Here is a 20,235-nt window from a genome sequence, read left to right on the forward strand (position 1 = left end):
CCCACTATTTACATTTCTTAGAGTCCATCCTCTTGACTCAGCTTAGGGGAAAGTAGTCCTATTCTGTGGGCAGGTTCAAGGCTGCCCATCCATAGGCTTCTTTGAACAATGGCAGCAGTTTCTAAAGGGCTGGAGGGGTAATAGCTGCTGCTGATTGCTTGCTGCATGACATCCCCAGAGCTCTGGCTACCTCTGCCAAAGCAGCTCTCCTCCTCCCTGTGCCCCCTGCTGCCATTCATGATCCTGCCTGGCATTTCTGGGAAGAGCAATTTCATAGAATCATATAATGGTTTGGGTTGGAAGGGACCCTAAAGTTCATCTGTGTCCATCCCCCCTGCCATGGACAGTTATGTCACCTGGTGGATCAGGTTGCTCATCTAGATCATATTTACTCCTAAGTGCCACTCCAGTGGTGGGGTGGCCTGGCTCGCTGCATGCCTGCTCTATCCCTGCTGTGCCATAGGGCAGTTTTTGGGATCCATGCTTCCTGGGAAGGGCCATCAGACTTGGAGAATCCGCTTTCTGCCAGAGGGGCTCCTGGGTGCCTTTCAGAGCATCCAGACAACCTGTCATGCCCCTCAGCACACAGACAGGGTGCCTGTCTGTGTGCTGTCATAGCCCCACTGGGTCCTGGTAGAGAATGTGGGGCAGCAGGGCCTGTGCCCCCTCACTGGATGAGGATGTGGGATGAGGCATCTCTGAAGCTGGCCTTTCTCCTCTGGACAGGGCTGGGGGGAGGTTTTGAGCCAAGCCTGGAGCAAAGCCCTGCTGTGGCTGCTGATACAAGGCTGCAGTAAAACATTATGAGCTTTAAATGAGGCCAACCTGTGCTGGAAAGCTGTCAGTACTAATGGAGACCATCTCTGCTTTGATTGGCACAGCTCCCCTTTCCATGCCATGGCCGGAAGAGCTGGAGCTGAACAGAGTGGAGGGTTCTACTCGGTATGGCAAAGTTAGGAAACTCACTGCTGAGCGGAACACTCAGCCTTTTCCCACGTTTCCAGCTGGATCCCTGTGAGCAGCTTTTGCCAAAGAGAGCACGCGATTCCTCCACCCCCACATGGCAGCCAGGACAAAGCGCTTGGTAGAAGGGCAAAAGAGCATGATACATCATAAATATTAGTGCCTGGCCCCTTGCCAGTCCCAGGCAGAGAAATCGTCTCAGCCATTAATCTGTGCGTGCAAGCTGCATCTGGAAAAGTGATGCTTAATGTCACCCATGCTCACTTATGGGTGAGTGTTGCAGTTCATGCTTGCTTTAACAAAAAAATTTTAAAATTTCGGAAAATTAAAACAAAGAAAAAGTACTTGGTGCTTTCTGGGTCTAATTTCTTCTTAGTGTTTCCTTGGGGAAACACAAGGCACAGCATGGGACGAGTGTGCAGGGGTGAACCAAACATTGTCTTGCCCATGGAACCAAACATGAGAAGCGTCTAATGAGGGGCAGGATGGAGAACCCAGCGTGTTTGTGAAAATAAACCATGTGTCTCCATGCTGGGCTTCTTGTGCTGGCATCCCTGCCTGGCATTGCAACTGTGCTCGTGCCATGCTCCCTGCTCAGCCAAGGCTTCTGGGGACAGCTGGCTGGGCAGCACCCTCTGGGTTGCACAGGGACCCTCCAGAGCCTTTTACCCACTGAGGTGCTGGGGCGGGCAGGGTTGGGATTGGAGCTTCCTCCAAGCTCAGCTTTCTTTCTCTGCTGTGATGAATTGCAGTTGGCGTTCATCTGTAATTTTAGAGAACAATCAGATGACGTGCCTCACAGTTGATTTAATTGAAACCTGATGAGGCATCATATGGCTGCTGTGCACCAGGGCGAGTTGTGCTGGGATGCCCCTGGGAATCCCATCCCCTCTTCCCAGCCTCAGCAGTACCTTGTAGGGCTCAGGCTCCCCACATTTCTCTGGAGCTGAGCTTGTGCTGGAAGTCCAAGGTCTTCCTGCCCTGGAGTTTTGTGACCAGTCTGGTTATTCTCAAGTACAGTAGCGTTTAGGATTTGGGGGTTTGCCGCACTGTAGTTTGGGCCGCTGGGGAGGATTGGTGCATTTGGGATACTACACATCTTGTTCCTCATTGCAGAAATCCACTGCTCTGCTGATTCATATGCTTGGCCATTTCCGAGGCAGTTCAGAAGACTGGGGGAAATAGCTTTCAGGTCAAGACCTGCTTTAGCCTGTGGTGAATTACTGTGCCTGGGTTTTAAATCTTTGCAAACAGAGGATTATGGTGATGGTAAATACTCAGTAGGCCTGAGGATTGCTGTACTGAGGGCTGAAGGGAGCATGGCCTTTCCCTTTAGCAGATAAAGCATGATGGATGTTAAAAAAATAAACTGAGATACAACCCAAGTTGGAGCTTAGATACTATTTCTCTTTGATTTATATTTCTGCTCGGGTGCTTCGCAGTGTAAGCAGTATATTTCTTGCTTAACCTCACAGGGCCTTTTTGTTCTTAAATGAGGACAATGTGGTACATATGACCAATTGCCAAGAGCCCCAGATTAGTGCAAGATCTGCAAAACATTCAGAGCTGCTGTACAGCCCAGCATCTGCTTAAAACACAAACACCAAGCAATGAACACGTTTGAAAATGCAAAGCTGCACTCCCGTGCTGGGGGATACCTGCTGGTGCCTGGCTGCTCTCGGTGCCTCTGGGTCTCTAGTTCCAGTGGTGGTTTTGGGGGCTGAAAACAGAGCAATTGCCTCCTGCTCTCAGCAGCCAGGAGTAGCCAGCAGCCTGTCCCGAGCACGACAGGGTGAGGGGATGAGGAATCATGATGGTGGGAAGGTTGGAGTCTGGGCACTGCCCCAGCAACACCAGTGTGATGGGATGCCCTGCCCATAGGCACAGCAGACGCAGGCAGCAGAAGGTGAGGGCAGGCAGGGCTTGTCCTCCTGCCTGCAGGTACTGGGCAAGAGGAATGATGAGGGCTTGATTTGCTAATTGCTCTGGAAGTGGTGGTGACAGACAGGTCTAGCCTGCAGGGAACTGTAAGGGCATCTGTGCATGATGAGTGGGACCAAAACGGGTTGACACAGCCTTACAATCCAATTAGTGCTGAGTGCTAAGCAACCTGGCCAATTTGCTCTTGGCTTTTATAACACATATAAATAGCAGGGGCGTTACGTAACGCCCTGGGGATGGCTCCACTCGCAGTCCCTGAGAAGGACTGAGCTGCGCTAGCCACAAAATGGCCATGGCTTTGCCCATGGCTGGGGGATCCCATCTGATGGTCTGATCTCTTGTAGTGTTTGCACTTGCTGCATTGCACTTGGCCTGCTGCACTCCATGCAGCATCCCCAGATCTGCCTGGGATGAGCAGTCTTGACAAGGCACATCTGCACACTCTCCCAAGCAGCATCTCCATCTTTTGGTCCTGTGTGCTGCAGAGGAGACTGGGACAAATTTGGGGCAGGGGCCTGACCCTGTTAATGAGCTCAGGCCCAGCCTTGAGAATTATGTCCTCCAGCCTCTCCTTGTTCTTGATGTCTCGCTGCAAGTGGAAGATGCTTCCATGTCTTCACAACCCCCCGTGCCTCTGAGAGGGTACCCCCAGCAATATTAAAGTCTTCTAGGCTGCTGCAGATCACCAGCAGTTCTGTGCAGGCAGAGGGCTGTAATCTGTGTAATCTCTTCCTCAGGGAAGCCCATGGCAAGTTCGCTGGGAGCTAATGGGTTTGTGCAGGTGATACTGGAGGTGTCATGTGGTAGACTGATGTTGTCTGTGATGGAAATTGCTTTGGTATGTTGGGCCAGGGATGGATGCTCTCTGGGCTGGAGATGGAAAATGCTCATGAAGTTGGTAGCAGAAGGTAAACATGGGGTTTGGTCTGGCTGGCACTGCAGAAGCGCTTCTGGAAAGGGAGAGAGGCTGGTTTGAAGCTACCTCTTGCTTTTGTCAGTTATATGGAAAACCAGTTTTCTGGAAGGAAGGAGTGAGTGGATAGGAGGGAGTAACCAGAAATTATTTCTGAAGTCAACACACAGTGGTAAATACTTCATGGTGGTTGAAGTTTGTTTGCTTCATGCAGAGGTTGCAGCTGAATTGTGTTTGCTCTGAGCTGGTCGAGTCTTGCCCATGGAGCCGATTGCACCAAATCCTCACTGGGTGCAGTTCCTCCAGTAGCTGCTGGTGATCACTGGTTACAGTTTTGTCTTATATTGCTGACTTTTCCTCTTTGTGCTTTCAGAAATAACACGGATCATCCAGGTAGACTTGGACTTGAAGTACAAGACCAACATCCGAGACCTGTTTGATGAGTTTGACAACTTCCCGGAGGGAGCAGTTGTTGGGATTGCCAGGGAAATGCAACCAGTGTACAGGTACAGCCCCCTCCCTGTGGGGAGCAGGGAGTGAGCAGTGGGTGGCTGGTGTCTTCTCTTCAATTCAGATTGCTCTTCAGAAAAAAACCTAGGGAGCAGTGGTTTAAGCAGTGGGAACCTGCTTTAATCCCTGCTGAGGGACTTAATATGTAAGTTGGTATGAGCAAAGCATGTAGTGCTGCTGTGGTTTGTTTGCTTGTTCACAAGGCTTCCAGAGCCAAATTCCTGATCATCAGTGCCAAAATCCATGCCTGGACTCTAGTATACCTAGAGGCATGTTTGCCCGTCCATGCCTGCTGAGGTGTTGCAATTGCATTCTGGAGCTTCAGTTTGTGTGTTGGGGCTCAGAAGTTTTGGCTGAGAGTGTTGCAGAGACTAGGGGTTGAGTTTGGGCAACAATGAGGTTCTGGGTCCCTGGGATCTCAGTGCACCTTTTGCTTCCCTCAGGGAAGCAACTCTTGAATGGGCAGCTCTTGGTGACCTGGTCTTGCAAGCATGAGGGTGACTTCATGGTCCCTTGCTCTTCAGATCCTTAGTCCACCAGCCACTGCCAGCTGTGCTGGAAACCACTCACCAAGGGGTGGCCCAGTCCTTCCTGCTCATGGATCACTGCTGGGATTCAGGGACACAGATATTTCTAGGTGGTTAGAGAAATTGATTTAGTTTAGCCTCTGTTGTCCCAAGGATAGATCTCAGGTTTTCTTTTAATCCGGGGTAAGTCAGATAATCATCCCAGGATGCCTTAATGGAACTCAGCACAGCTGAGTTTGAGCATCTGAGATGGCTTGGTTAGATTTGCTAATCCTAAAGGAAAACTTCTTGGAGAAAGATAAAAAGGAGCAGGAAGTCTGTATGTCTTTTCCTTCCCTACTGGAAGCCTTCTTCCCTCCTGAACCTCGTAAGACATGACCAGCAGCATGCTTGGGCAAAGGCTGAGCTGCAAAAATCCAGACCAGCCATTCTTGCTCCTTGTGCATCCAGATGGGAAGAGGGTAGAGACAGAGAAGAAGTTCATCAACAGGGGATTGGTGGTCGTTAATCACCACCAATTGCTTCCTGGAAGCCTAAACCACAGAAGAGCATGTGGTTGCTCAAACTACAGAAGTCACCACTATTCCTGATCTGGAAAAAGACATCTCTCTGTCTGTGGCATAAGTCTTGCCTCTCTCCTGATTGGTACTCTTGGCAGGGAGAGCTGGGAGTAAAGGAACACAGATGCTGAGGTCTTGTCTCCATGGGGTAGCACCATGCTCAGAGTGCGGAGGGCTCCTGTATCTGCTTTGGGTGTCCTGACAGGATTTTGGTGCCCTGAATGATAAATCTGGCCCCAGTTAATCATACTCAATTGTTAGAGCTTAAAGCAGGATGGAGGGAAGAGCTGTAGCCAAGAGTGGCTGTGGGACTGTGGCCTCGGTCAGCCCGGCAGGGCAGGTCCCCTTCGTTAGCGGTGCAGCCTGGAACGGGGTAAATCGAGCGTTTGTTCGCCGGCAGTTAGTGCAGGTTGGAATCACTTTGTTTTTGTCTCTTCAGGGTTCTGCATTATTTCCATGCACAACTAGGGAGTGGGGATGGTGTTCCGCTGCCTGGATGTGGTTTGTGGGACCAGGCGTGCCTGGAGGGGACTGAATTAAGGTTTGGGGTGCTCTGCTGGAGAACCTTTCAGCATGGCAGGGGACAAGGCACAGGATCACGGGGCTGAGCACTGAATACCTGACCCAAGCCATAGCCGTGTTCTCCCCCTCCTGCCGCCCGCAGTGGGGACAAACACACCAAGCAATAACAGCCCTCACAGGCTGCATTTTTGGGCTGAACTTTCTGTTGTTGCAGTTTTGACGTTCTGGGTCACTTTGGGATGTGTTGTGCTTTTCTTCTTGTGTTGTTTTGATCTTCATGTGAAAACAAGTTCCTGATCCTTTTTGTCGCCAGATCACCCGTTGTGGGGCGAGCTGTGCAAACTCCAGCCTGCCCTCCTGCCAAGCCCTGCACCCTGTGGGGCTCGCACCTCGCTGCTAAAGGGGTTTCCAGACACAAACATGAGCTGACAAAGCATGGATGTCTTTGTAAAAAAAAAAATCTTTGCTATTTTTATACTTTTAGACAGATAAAAACGTGTTGTAGGTGTGAAATAAGAGGTGTCAGCTCCAGCCACGTTGTTTGCCATGTGTGCAGGCTTGAAGCATCAGTTGGGAAAATGGTTGTGGGGGTGGAGGAGGATTACGAGGCGATGGAGGGGTCTCTGTGTTGCCACTCACGTTTTCCTCACCATTTCACACAGCTCTCTGCTGCCCCAGCTTTGCCCCAAAACATCAGAGGACTTGGGGCAAGTTAGCAGAGCTGTCCTGAGCTTGCTCATGGAGCTGTGGACTCGGTTCCCTGGGGCAGGGTAAGCCAGTGGCCGGGAAGGGTCTGGGTGCTGTCTTTCCTGGTGTGTAGCAATGGGAAGAATGAATGGAGATCAACCCACTGTTTGTTCCCACCAGCTGCCCATGGGCTGCCTGGCTGTAGGCACTCTCTAGGCACAGGCTGGGGCTGCAGGAGGCTCAGGCTGCTGCGCTGGTGCACCAAGCAGTGCTGGGCACAGACCTTTACGGGAAATGGAAGAGTAAGAGAACAGCAAATCGGAAACATCCTGGAGCCTGTCTGCATATCCTGAAGGTAGGGGAGACCTCCAGACAGCAAAACAGGATGGCACGGGAGTGTTTCCACTCGCTTGACTCATGCTGAAACAATGCCCGGCCACTGTTTGTCTTGGACAAACACATTTCTCTGAGCAACAGGATCTCCCGGCCCTCCTGCTACGCCAGTGCTGGGATTTAACTGTTGCACAGTCTGGGGTTGACCTGTCCTTTGGGGCCGCTCAGGGTGAGTTGGAGTGGCCTGTGGAGAGCAGTAGCTCCTGCTGAAGCTGGATATGGATCACCCTGCAGTGTCTGGCAGAGAGTCCTGGATGCAGAGGGGGAGGTGGCAGGAGCCCATGTCACATGCAGGAAGTGATCTGAGGTCGGAGGTGATCGGTGTCAGGTTTCCATCTCTGCGGCCATTGCGGGGGAAAAGAGGCACCCTGTCCATGGGTCAGGCATGTTGTTCTTCCTGTGGCTTTTGGATCAGTCAACACCTCTATGGATAGGATTGCAGGCAGAGCTTCATCCCACAAGAAGCTGCCCCCATGGTGGGATTGTTGAGGACACTGGTACAGTCCAACACCTCCTAGATGCTTGTGGGCTTTCCATGGCAGCACTCGATTCCTTCTGCCAGGCTGTTGTTGTTTGAGTACTGGCCTGCAGAAGAGCCTCTTCCCAGGCTGACTTATGCCTGCTCATATGTCTGCCTGCACAAGGTTCACACTGTGGCCAAGATCAGGAGCTCTGGCTTCAGTGGGAGTGATTTTGATGGAAAGATTAGACTCTGCATCTGAAGTTTGCATCATCCAAAAGGCTTTCCATGCAAGGAGGTGCTTCTGCAGAGTCATAACCGTAATTAAAAGTCCTGTTGTCCCCTGCAGCATTTCAGCTGCTCAGTTGTGCTGGCAGTGTCCTGCTCACCAGGCTACATAGACGGACTGATAATGGTCTGTATAAATATTTATGTTGCGCTGAGCCTTCCATGCCAGATCCTGGCCAAATTGAGAAGTCCAGGCTCTCTGGTGCTCTTGAGACCTGCTAAGAAACATGCAGAAAAGCACTGCAGATTCAGCCTGCATGGGGGTGACCAGATGGGCAGGCAGGTCACTGTCCTTTGTGGGTGTGTGGGTACGTGCCCGGCCTGTGGAGCATCTCAGCTGTGCTCCCAGCAGTGTAGCTGTGCCATGGCTGGTGCTGGAAGCACGGCCTGCTTCCCCTCAGCCTCCTGGCCAGCTGATGGAAGCACAGCCTGCTGCCCCTCAGCCTCTTGGCCAGGTGTGAGCAGCAGGGCTGCACCTGGGGCATAGCGGGGTCTCCATCAAGGCACGATGATGACATCCTCACACCAATGCAGCCCAGACCTACCTGTGCCTCTCTGCCAGCCTGGCTTGGCTCAGTACTTGTTCCCAAGCACAGGAGCTTAGTGCTGCCAGGCGCCAAAGGAATAAGACTCCTCATTTCAAAGCAGCCCTGTGGTTGAGAGGAACAGAGTGGGGAGATACTGTGGCATTCCCCAAAATGTCCTGAGAGCTCTCAGATTACTAAAGGCAGAGCTTGAGCCCTATTCTTAACGCATTTCCTGGTTATAGATCCCTCTGGTCACACGGGTGGCATGTGAGAGGAAGCAGAGCAGTGGTATTGATTGCACAGCTGCTCTCAGCAGCCTCGGCCTGACCCCGGGCCAGTGTGCCACGCCGTGCCCCCTGCTCCCATCCCCACAGCCAGCCCAGCCTCTTTGCTGCCTAAGCACTTCGCTGCTAAGCACACTGCTGATGCTGGCACTGGCACTGCCAGTGGCAGTGGGCTCTGGGTGCCCAGAGTGCCAGCACCACCTGGGGCCCTCAGCACTGCCCCCATCATGCTCACCTTAGAGGTCTCCTTGGGGAGGAATGGTCTGCTGGCAACAGGGAGGACCTAACCCACAGGTCCTCAGATGGATGTCTTTACCCCTCCAGCTAGGAGGAAGATACCTGCAGCGAAGATGGGCCTCAGGAGAGGTCCCAAAGCATCACAGGTCTGGGAATACACACAACTGGGGCTGGAAGGGTGGCTTCTCTCTCAATTTCTGCTGTTGGGTGAGATTTTTACTGCTGTCCCCTGTGGCAAGAAGCTAATTAAAGCTTGAGACATCTTGGGAATCCACAGTGTTGGAAATGATAAAAGTTTGTTCAGTAGGAAAGGATATCTATATCAAAGGGACAGCTACAGACTACAAAGGACTGACACTTGGGTCCCTGTGTGGCTGCAAGGCTATTCACCTTTGCCTTTGCATAAAACCTAGGGAGAGCTCAAACAGGACATTATTTTGTAGAAAGGAAAAGCTTTGTTTCTGCTTGTGATCATGTGGGAGCTGCTGTAAGTGTGCTGTGTGCTCTGTGGCATGCATTTTGTTTGTTTTAGAGCTGGTAAAATAGCCCAGAGAAGCCCATTAATGAGTGGAAGCAGGACTGTGCAGCTCCGGACGTGGAGCACTTGCTGTGCTGGGTGTTTGCTGGGAGCGCAGCAGCACCGGTGCTAAGTCACTTTGTCAGATGTTTGGAAGAGGAAAGGAATTATCCTGGGCTGGGAGCAGGCTAATGCTAAATCCATAGCCAGGCTGTCAGAGAGTCTGGGCTGAGACAGTACGTTCTGTACCTTCTCTTGGGATCTAAAAAAAACCCCAAAGTACGGCTGACAGCTGCAAGCAAGGAGCAGCTGGCTTCCCTGGCAGAGGCAGTGGTGGTGGTTGTAAGATACAAGAGTGCAGGTGGGCTGCTGCCTGCAGTGGAGCTTTCCAGAACTGGAGATAACCATCTCCAACAAGCAGGTCCTCCTGTCTGAGTTTTCCTGGGTTTGTGGACTTTTCATGCAGGCAGGTGGCCCTGATTTGGAGACTTTATTTTTTTTCCAAGGGCTTTTGCCCTGGGGGAGCAGGGAGCTGGCTTCCACAAAGGGTTCTGTTCCCCAAGCCCCTCAGGAGTAAAGGCAGGAGAATTTGTGCCCTGCCATTTGTACCATTGTGATGTCAATGCTGCCTGCCCACAGTCTGCAAGCTCCAAACCCTGGGCACTTTGGATTTTAAACCATTTCAAGACTTTGACTTGATTTGTAGCAAGTGCTCCTGCTCGACGCATGGAGAAAATGGTTCTAGGAATTGTTTGGCAGTGGCTGCCAAGAAGCAGCCAAAATTACAGAACAAGCAGAACCTGCAAGGAACTGGAAGCAGAATTAATTTCAGGAATTCAGCTTTACCTCTGATTTAAAAAATTATCCAAGAAGGTAAAGGGTCGTGTTGTTTACAACTGTGAATATCATTAATATGTAAGACCTGTCCAATTTATTCGCACTACGATGCAAACTTGAAATGTCATTTAAAAACAATTAATAAATTGGACAAGATCTGACAACCACAACTGCACACTGATTAGCACAAATACTGTTAATAATATTAAGCAGAAGGGGAGCTTCTGTGAAGGGAGAGCATCTCCCCTGTTCCCAAGAGTCCCATCAGCTGACAAGTGTGGCCCAGAGCAGGCAGCCTGTGCTTCCAAGGCAGGCAGGAGAACACTGCCAGAGCAGAGTTCATTCACAGTTGTTAATAGAAATCTGCCATTTTGGCAGTAATTAGGCCCACAGTGTTCTAGAGCGTCCCTGTGGATGGGTTGCTCCCCTTCCTGTATGGGTGCTGATAAAGGATGGTCTGACACACACACAGGTTGTTGCTCTGCACTGGCACCAGTGCCACAGGCATTTGATCTATAGAGGGAATGAAACTGATGTGACCCAAACAGGGATTTATGGTCTCACCTCTATTTGGAGGATGATTTTAGCACTGGCGTGGGGTGTACAAATGTTTGGTGGTGAGGGGGGCCCCCCTTAAAAATCTGTCCCAAAGAAAGGTTTAGCTCACAAGCTGTGTTCACAAGTTGTCATTTGTCATCTATTTAAGTGTTCCCATTTTTGGACTAAGTCCACCCAGAAATGTCATCAGTGAGAATCAATTTGCTGCTCTAAATACAGGCCTTTTAAAAGTTTGGCATGCAGGCTGGGCTGTGGTAGAGACCAGCACTGTACAGACATAATTTGTGCCTTACATGAGAAGTTTATTAAGGAATTATTGATGTCCTCATTGAAGAGCTCAGTCTGTTGCTTCATCAGTATTTTCCATGGGAGGGCTGGAGATCCTGCCTGAGCTGGACCTTTACCCTGAACCCATCAGAGAAGGCAAGGTGGTCCTGGTGTGCACACCAACACATCCTGTTCTTTGTCCCAGGATGGAAATTGCAGTTTTTTTGCCCCAGAGTGATATTTTCCCTGGCAGGGCAAGGAGTACTGCTGTGTTGGTGATGCCACTGCACATCACTGGGTACATGGTGCTCCTGAGAAGCGTGGAGCTGGGATTTCCTGGATTACACAAGCTGCTCAGCATCAGCTAAGGTGCTGTGGACTGAGCTGGTACTGAACCTGCTGTCCTGGCTCCTTAAGAGATTCAGCAATTGCATATGGAAAATAAGCAATTAGCAACAAGGGCTGCTTTGTTGCAAAGCCACTGAGCTCACCAGGCTGAGGTCCAGCTGCTGGGGCAGGAGGAGGTAGCTGGGTTGGATGCTGCTCTGGGTGGCTGCCTCCCTTTGTGTGGCAGAAACTTGGAAGGGCCCACCTTTATTGCAGCAGTGCCTTCTGGAGGTGGGAGAAGAGGGAGGAAGGGGAGCTGGCCTTTCCTGAGGGTTAATCTCAATTGAACACAGTGATGGTAAGGGGCTGACAGCTGCCTGCCACTGTGAGGATTAACCAAGAGGAGAAAGATGCAGGGAAGTTTCTTGGCTGTGCTTTACTTTGTGCTAAGGATTAAGGGGGAGAGCCACCATCACCCCCTGAATGGACCATGCCATCATTCCCATCATTCCCATCATTCTTCCCTCCCCACTGCCCACACCCTCTCCTCCAAGCAGGACAGAAGCTGCTGTCAGGGTCTCCCCTTTGCTCTCTCCCACTTCAAGCACATCCCCTGTCCCCATCAGGACCCTGCATACTTCCTATTGGGGCTCCTGTCCCATCTACCTCTGACAAGCTCTCTGGGGCCCTGCAGGTCCCAGGCACCACCAGGTGGGCAGCTCAGCCAGGGATTGCTTGGTGCTCTGTCCTCCTGCCACGCCGGGGGAGTCCTGGCAGCACACGGCGCAGGGAGCAAGGTGTGCTTGTGCCTCATTGCACAGGAGCAGTGGTGTTTGCCAGCTGGGCACGTGCCTGCATCTGGGGATAACGCCGGCAGCCATCCATGTTCTGGCTCAGCAACTGAACAATGTATTTGGAGGTACGAGAGCATGCGCTTGGTGTTTTAGTTGGTGTTTGGGCTGGCAGGGCTGCTGCCGGACTGGCTCAGAGAGGGATGGCTGGCAGCCCATGCTTCCCTTCTGCTCCAGGAGCCTCATACATGGCTAGATGGGGCTCAGGGTTCCCCAGCCCCTGACCCCTGTGAGAGAGACTTGCTGACAAAACGCATCCTTGAGATGCTGGCCTGCTGCCACTGTCCATCCTGCTCTCCCAGACAGCTGCCCAAACTCTGGCAGTGCTGGAGCAAATCAGTGAGCTCCAGCAAGGAGTTGACTGTTTCCGGGATGTGTATTACATCCAGAATCTTGCAGATTCCCTATTCTTATGGCTTTATCCCATGACTGTTGGCTTTGCATCCCCTTTGGTGAGGGAGAGGCCATGCAGCTTTCCTCCCTGGGTACTAGGCTCATGCAGTGCATGCTGGCATTCAGAGACCCTGCATCCTTCCAGGAGCATCCTCTAACCACATCCACCCTGGGTCTGGCCTGGTATCTCCTTTCACTTCATGTCTTTTTGACCTGGCTCCTTGATGCCCCAGATGCCTGTGGAGGGAGGCATTCCTGGAAATATGGACACATGGGGAAGATCCACATCTTCAGCAGCAAGCCCAGTGGCAGCTGCACAGCTGGTGTGGCAGGGTTGCAGCCTCTTGAACATCAGATGGGTATAGGCACACAAGCTTGCTGCTGGTCTCCCAGCTGGCAGTAACCCCTGCATCTTGCCTTTCCTGCCAGCTCGGGCACCCTGCTGCTTTACCACGGGTTTCCAGCTCATCCTATGAAGTTGTCCCATAACCCAGAGCTGAAGTAAATGAGTGGAAGTTCACAGATTTGGACAAAGTCTTCCCCGACTTGTTTGTCCCTTGCTGCACACGAAAGCAAGAGAAGGCCCTGCAGTACAGCTGGTGGGTGGAGTGGTCCCTCCTGCCCTGGCAGCTGTCCCCAGCGAGGCGTTTGGAAGGGTGTGATGGCAGCTCTGTGAGCTGGGGCTCGTGACCGCCGGGCTGCGAGGCAGGGGAGGTGCTGCTGCAGCGCCCTGTGCTGGGCCAGCAAGGGAAGTCCTGCTGGAAGCAGGGGATTTTATCTGGGCTGCCTGGGCCTGGCGTTTGAATGCTTGGAAATGCTCTTCTCCAGATGTTTCCTAGCACACGCCGGCTCTGTTTATAAACAGCTCCTCAAAGCAAAGCCTGTCGGGGCTGCAGGCGCTTGCGGCAGGCCCTACACAGCTCCCCTGCACCATGGCACGGGGTCTGGGGCCACAGGTCACCTCTGTCTCCTCCCATCTAGATGGGTTGGAGCAGTTAACAAAAGCCCCAAATGCCTCCTCTTCCTTTCTCCTCCCTTTCTCCCGGCTAGCAGCTTCCTGCCCCGATGCATCCTGGTGGTGCCGGCATCTCCGGGCTGCCTTCCTGCCCAGGCTTTTGCTGCTGGGGGCACAGAGAGGAGGTCACACTGTCCTGCCTGAACTGTTCCCAGGGAGATCCCAGCCACTCCAGGGGCTTGGGTCAGGGAGACATTTCCATTGCATACAGTTGGGGTTCAGTTCCTTAATGATTGTCTCAAGGACACATCCTGAGAGCACGCTCATCCAGCCCCTGGAGTTTTCCCCTTATGTTTTGCGGTGGGTGCCAAGCAGCGATGCCGGGCAGGACAGAGTGGAGTGGGTACAGGCTGGGTCAGCTGTTTGGCTGGTTGTTGTGCTTCCCTGGCCCCATCTCCTCTGAAGAGAACAATGCTCTCATACTTGCCACTCCTTCCACTTCTAACTGGGTGGAGGTGCCTTTCAGCCATGCTCTTCTCTGTCCTGGCCCCTACAGGACAGTTCCAAAACCCTCCATTTGAAAGACAAAAGCCAAGAAAAATCTTGTCTGAACAGCTGCTGCCAGTGGCTCTGCCAGAATACCTTTCTCTTGGTTGGCCTGAGCCCAGCAGGGGCAAGGCTGTTGTGCTCAGCTGTGAGCAGGTTCCCAAACCATCGGCACTGCGGAGCCACCTGCAGCTCATCACATCCTGGATCTCACCTCAGCATCGCTCCCTGGGGATGGCCCTACCCTCCCTGCACACGGCCAGGGGAGGACGGCCCTGTCACACCAGCGCTGGGAGGAAGGGCTGAACAATTGCTGCTTGTCAGTCTGCCTCCTCTTCCTGTAGAAAAGGGCACGTTATCAGCCGTCCATGAGTCATCCGGGGAACAGCATTGCTGAAAAATTGAGTCATTTGATACAGATTTGCTTTAGCCCCACCACAGCCTGGCAATGCTGAGAGCCTGGGTCCTTGCATTTTTCTTATCCTGGATGCTTGCAGTGGCTGTAATCTTGTAGCTTAGCTTGGGCAGCATGTGTTTAGAGGTAAGAATGTGAAAGGAATCAGCTTCACTGCTGTGGAGCTGGAAATGTGCTCCCCTCTGTGGCACTGCTCACCCTCTCCCTCCTGGCAGCTTCCAGTGTAACATTCTGGGCAAGGGGGATGGCTTTCTTGGCACTGCTAGGGAGAAGCAAGAGCAGAGGATGCAGGGGTGGGCTAGCCACTCCCTGGATCTGAGCACTTCAGGAGGCTGATTGGTACATGGCTGGGGCTCGTCTTTGCAGGTTGAGCTTCCCTTTAGTGCTGCATGGAGAATGCTTTGCCTTCCTTTTCTAAGGAGCAAGCCATCCGTGAGTTGTCTTTGCCAACTCACAAGACACAATTGCTCTTTGCAGAGGCAGAGCCCTTTATCCCTTCCCCACCCTTTAGATCCAGCCAGCAGTGCTGCCCATGAGCTCTGATGAGGCAGCCCATCCTCCACTCCCCTTCCCTGGTAAGCATGGATATGGCTGCTTAAAGACTGAGCCCTCCTTCCATGGGAAACTGGCATTTGGAAAAACCCTTTCTGTTCTGAATCAGGTGAAAAGGAATGGTGTAAGAACCCATAATGAAATGGGAAATATCAGTGCTTTAATGGAAAGTTTCAAGGAAGTGATGCTGCATGATGCTTGTGGTTCTCCAGATCAGGAAATAAAAAAGATATCCACAGCTGACATCATTAATCAATCCACGTTTTCTGCTGGGATAATTCTGCTGGTGGCTGTTGAATCCTGGCTGTCACCTTGACCAGTCTCGCTGTGCTGGGGATCCAGAGCACAGGCCAGAAGGATGGATTTGATAGTCTGATCTCTGTACAAGCTGTAGGAGTCCCTGAGCAAGTGCCTGTGGGAGCTCAACATGGCTTCTTAGAAGAAAAATTTAAGTGTTTGCAGTGGAGGAGTACCCACCTTGCCTCTGGAGCTGTTCCAGGGGCAAATGTCCTTGCATCTTCTTACATCTGACGGAGTCCAGCTTCAGCTTCCAAGCACGGGACCACTTTAAACATTTGGGTGCTAAATCTATCAACAAGTTCTCATTGCCTTGAGCTGCACGGAGACTTTGGATGGTGTCTGACAGGTTTGAAGAGAAACCAGCGGCAGGCTTGGCTTATTCTTTCTAACACTGTTTCTCCTTGACATCTTGACAGTAAGGTGTAAAAAACCACTTCTGTAACTTTACCTGAAGTGTGAGGGCTGGAAGGAGACAGCAGTGCTGGCAGCCCTGGGCTTTCAGGTGGTGGTGGGGGTCACAGGTCCATCCTGCCCTCCTCTGAACAACAGGCTCAGACAGCTCTCAAGGTGCTCAGCTTTGCAGCAGAGGATGCTGTTTGAGGGAAGAAGACTTTCAGACTGAATGGAGGCAGAGCCAGCTACCTGGGGAATAGCGTGGGATTAATTCAATTCCTGCAAGTGGGAGCAGCCAGTGTATGTATGGTGAGGTGTATTCTCTGATCTAGGACTGAGAAAGGAGCCAAAGAAATTTCTGGGCTGCTCGCTTATGTAATCAAAATTAAGACACTTCTGGTGGTTCGCCCAAGGCACTGGTGATGTGGTTTTGTCTCCCTGCACAGCCATGTGAGCAGTCACACGATCCTGTGTCCACTTGGCTCCCTAGAATGATGCTGGTAGAAACAAAAGGGGCTTTAGGAGATGGTAAGCAGAGTGGTTTGAAGTCTGGGCAATATCCTGTGCAGAGGGATGGAGAGAAAGGCAGCCTGTGAAGCACTGGCTTCTTGGAGAAGCTGGGTGCCTCCAGATGGAAGACAAGCACTTTGAGATCCCTTGGGTGGGTGGTAGGTCCTGTGCTGTGATCCAGACCTGCCCAGACTTGAGGTGTCTGCTCCTCAGGCTGCGCTCCCTGATGTCCCTGTTCCTGCTCTTCCTCTCTTTCCAGGCACACCTTCTGGCAGTATCGCCGTGAGAACCCCCAAACCAAAGTGGGGGAGCCCCCTCCTGATGGGCTGCCAGGCTTCAACAGTGGTGTCCTGCTCCTGAACCTGGAAGCCATGAGGCAATCCAAGCTCTACAACCAGCTGCTGGAGCCCACCATGGTGCAGAAGCTGACGGAGAAGTACCACTTCAAGGGCCACCTTGGGGACCAGGATTTCTTCACTATGGTGGGGATGGAGCACCCAGAGCTTTTCCATGTGCTTGACTGCACGTGGAACCGGCAGCTTTGCACATGGTGGAGGGATCATGGATACAGCGATGTGTTTGACCAGTACTTCCAGTGTGAGGGGGAGGTCAAAATTTACCATGGGAACTGCAACACCCCAATCCCTGATGACTGAGGCACCCACTGGCCCCAGGAGCAGCTCTGACTGCAGCAAGACCTGCAAAGCCATAGTGGCTGTGCTAACAGTCCCTCAGGAGGAGTGACCAGCTCTGATCCAGCACATCCTGGGGGGATCTAGGGATCCCAAGAGCATTCAGTATCCCACTGCCTGTAGCCTCACCCTCCAAGAGGAAGGGCAGTTCAGTTGTTGGAACGGGACATCCAGAGCCACTTTGTCCAGGGCTCAGCTCCTGGCTCTGAAGTCCACGTTGCCCATCTGTGCCTCAGCTGCTGGGGCATGGGGACAGCCGAGGGGCCATCAGAGACTGCTGCTTTTGCACTTGTCAGGGTCCAGCTCCCTGGGTGCTGCACAGCTTTGCCTTGTCTGATGGTCAGCAGGAGTCCCCAGCAGGCAGTTGGTTTCATTTGTCATTCCTCGGTGGCCCATTTCTGCACCTCATGCAGAGCATTGGTCTGGTCCCTCTGGAGAGTAGACACTGTCCTCAGGTCATCTTCCTTTTGAAGCATTCCAGAAAGGCGAGAAGGCTTTAAAGACTGAAAAGCTGCTTTAAATTGGGTTACTTACAAACAAAACTTGAATGCTGGATGAGCTTTAAAGCCTTTCATTGGTTCTTCTTAGCAATAAAAGCTTTACTGCCCTGTGTTGTCCTAGAAGTGTTCAGTGAGTGTGTAGCAATAGGTTCATTTTCCTGGCTTTGCCTTTAACCTTTCATACGAGAATAAAGCTGCAGATGTCAGACACGCTCGACTGTTTTTATGTGGCACAACTGAAGTCCTGTGCAATAGGAGGTTTCCTGCTCTTATCATGATTAAAAAGTAGCTGATGTGTATCTGCTGGGCAGTTGAATGTGGTGCCCCACATAGCTTATCCCACATCTGTCCCATGTGAGTGATGTAAATAAAGTAGCTGGATTTTAAAGATCATCACCACTGTAGCCAGGGTTGGTTTGGAAGGAGCTGGGAGCTGCCTGTGCTGTGAATGAGTGAGCTTCAGGCTGTTCCCTGAATAAATGCTGCCTCGGTGAGCCCGGCTGGCGGGCGAGCTCCTGCACAGGTCTGTGTCACAGGCGTGCACAGCTCATTAACCACCTCCAGCCCATGTGTGCATCTGTGTGATGTGCACGTGCAAGAGAGAGGGGTGGCGACCTAATTGTGGCTTACCCTATTAACTGAACACACCATATGTGGCAGGAGTGTCCTGGGTTCCTTCCCCTGTGCCCATGAATGAACTTACTGGGGGAGAGGCTCTCCTCCCTTGAACCGATGTGCAGAGGCAGCAGGCTGTGGTATGGGCTGCATGCTGAACCCTGCCCTCCCTGATGTGCTGAACCAATCCGTTTCCAAATAGCACAAAATCTTGTCTTTAAGTATTTTCTCATCCCTAGGGAAGGAACAGCAAAGAGGTGATTAAAGGTGAGGGAATGACACAGTACCCTGCTGTGTTAGACTCACATTTTCACCAAAAAACAAGGTGATCCAGCCTCGCTGTGCAAGGCAAGGCAGCCAGCCCTGCTGGAGGCTGCAGCCAGGCAGGATTTGGGGCAGGCAATGCACCGTGATGATGCATCCTAAAGAATGAGGAGGGTTACTGGTGCTTACTGGTCAGGGCACACTGGTGGCACCAGTGACACACGGGGCTTCACATGCCAGGGCAGGACCTTGCCATCATTTTGGAAATGGCCATGCTGGAAATACAGGCCAGGCTACTTGTGTCACCAGCACTGGGGAGGCGTGGGGTGATGAGCAAACATGGTGCTTACTGGGGCCTGAGCAGTTCTGGGGTGGCTGTGGGTGTCAGGGCTGACCCAAAAGCAGCATGATGGCTGCCACAGGGTGACACCTTGGAGTGTCACGGGGCTGTGCGGGGCCAGGTGCCCTCCCTGCCCCACAGCCATCCCTGGAGCTGGGCCAGGCATTGCGAACCCTCTGCCTGCAGCCAGGGGATGCTCTCCAAAGAGTTGGGAGCACTTTTCCCTCTCTGTGGAGTCCCAGGGTCTGTGTGGGGGAAACACCCACATGTGGCCATTATGGCCCTTGGCTGAAACCTTTTGCTTAGGTATTCTTCCAAAAACAAATTCCTTTTTTTTTTTTTTTTTTTTTGGTTCAGAATCACAGTCCACTGGGAAACTCACTGTATTTTTTTTTCTTCAACGAGGAAAAGCGTAGTTAAATGAAACATTCACTTGAGCTTCATTGGTTTTCCCCAGGCACCGCAGAGAGCCCCGTGGCACAGCTCCCCACGCGGCAGTGCCGGCCCCATCCCGACCCGCGCGGTGCCCGGGGCCGTGACCAAGCACCGCGGGCAGCGAGGACCGCGCCGTGCTATTTATAGACCCCGCACGTAGCCCGAGCCGTGCTCCCTGTGTAATTATCTCCCCTTCATGCCCTGCTGATTGCAGGCTCTAATGAGCTCAGCTGCAGAGACCGCCGCGGCAGCCTGGGGCTGACTCGTGGAGCTGCCGGCTCAGCCTTTTCGAAGGGTGCTGCCACAGGGTCCGCTTTGGGGCAGAAGCAGAGCTTGCTGTGCATCCCTGAGGGCACCGCCTGCCCAGGAGCCCTCACCCCCACAGGCAGTTCCTGCACTAAGTGCCCAGTCGGCGTGCATTTCCTTCAATTCCTGGAAGAATGGGGACTCTCCTTCCCAATCCTCCTTTTCCCTCCTGCACTTCCTGCTGCAGCACATCCTCAGACAGGTGTGTCTCCAGGCACACAAGTTCAGACCTGAGCATCCCCTCCTGGTCCCCTGATGCTGGCCCGAGGCCACAACAACCAGCACTTAGCAGCTGCCAGCACGATCATGGTGAAAGATGCCCAGAAACCATTAAGCAGCACCAGTTTGCCCCTGGGCACTGAGGATTTGCTGTGGTGACCCTGTGGCAGCAGCGCTGAGAGTGACAGGCAGCTCCTGGTCTCCAGAGGGCTGGCACTGTGTCCTTGGGCCAGCGCTGGTCCCCTGCATAGCAGAGAACATCTGCAGACTCCAGAGCCTGGTTATGGGTTGCTTGGAGCCCCTCTGGAGATGCAGCAGGCTAAAGGCAGCCCTTGGTGAGTGGCAAGTGGGGACATGCTGCTGTGACACACAGAAATGGGGGACACAGCTGTGGGGAGCAGGGGACCAGTCCCACCAGCACAGGCTGGTAGCAAGGGATGGGGCACATTGCACCCGTGGGAGAGCTGCAGTAGTCCCAGCCAGGGTCTCTGGAAGGATGTGGTGGGCTTTACACTGAGGTTACTCAGCCCAGAGCTCCTCCATCACAGATTCCTGCTCATTGTTGTCTCACCCGCTGGCTCACAGCAAAGTGCTGCTTATGTCGAGAGCCCCATGTTTTTCCAGGGTGGAG

General features: G+C 52.6%; 1 protein-coding gene across 1 annotated transcript in view; it reads left to right on the forward strand.

Moving 5' to 3' along the window:
• Positions 1 to 17,664, forward strand: part of XXYLT1 (xyloside xylosyltransferase 1) — a 33,691-nt gene extending 16,027 nt beyond the window's left edge. Inside the window, exons 3-4 of the mRNA XM_082288055.1 lie at positions 4,191 to 4,323; positions 16,493 to 17,664. Of these exons, the coding sequence (XP_082144181.1) occupies positions 4,191 to 4,323; positions 16,493 to 16,889 (530 nt within the window). The 3' untranslated portion in view covers positions 16,890 to 17,664. The remainder of the gene's footprint in view (positions 1 to 4,190; positions 4,324 to 16,492) is intronic.
• Positions 17,665 to 20,235: the final 2,571 nt, after the last annotated feature.

The sequence above is a fragment of the Coloeus monedula genome (assembly GCF_965178545.1).
Source record: "Coloeus monedula genome assembly, chromosome: 10".
Taxonomy (NCBI): domain Eukaryota; kingdom Metazoa; phylum Chordata; class Aves; order Passeriformes; family Corvidae; genus Coloeus; species Coloeus monedula.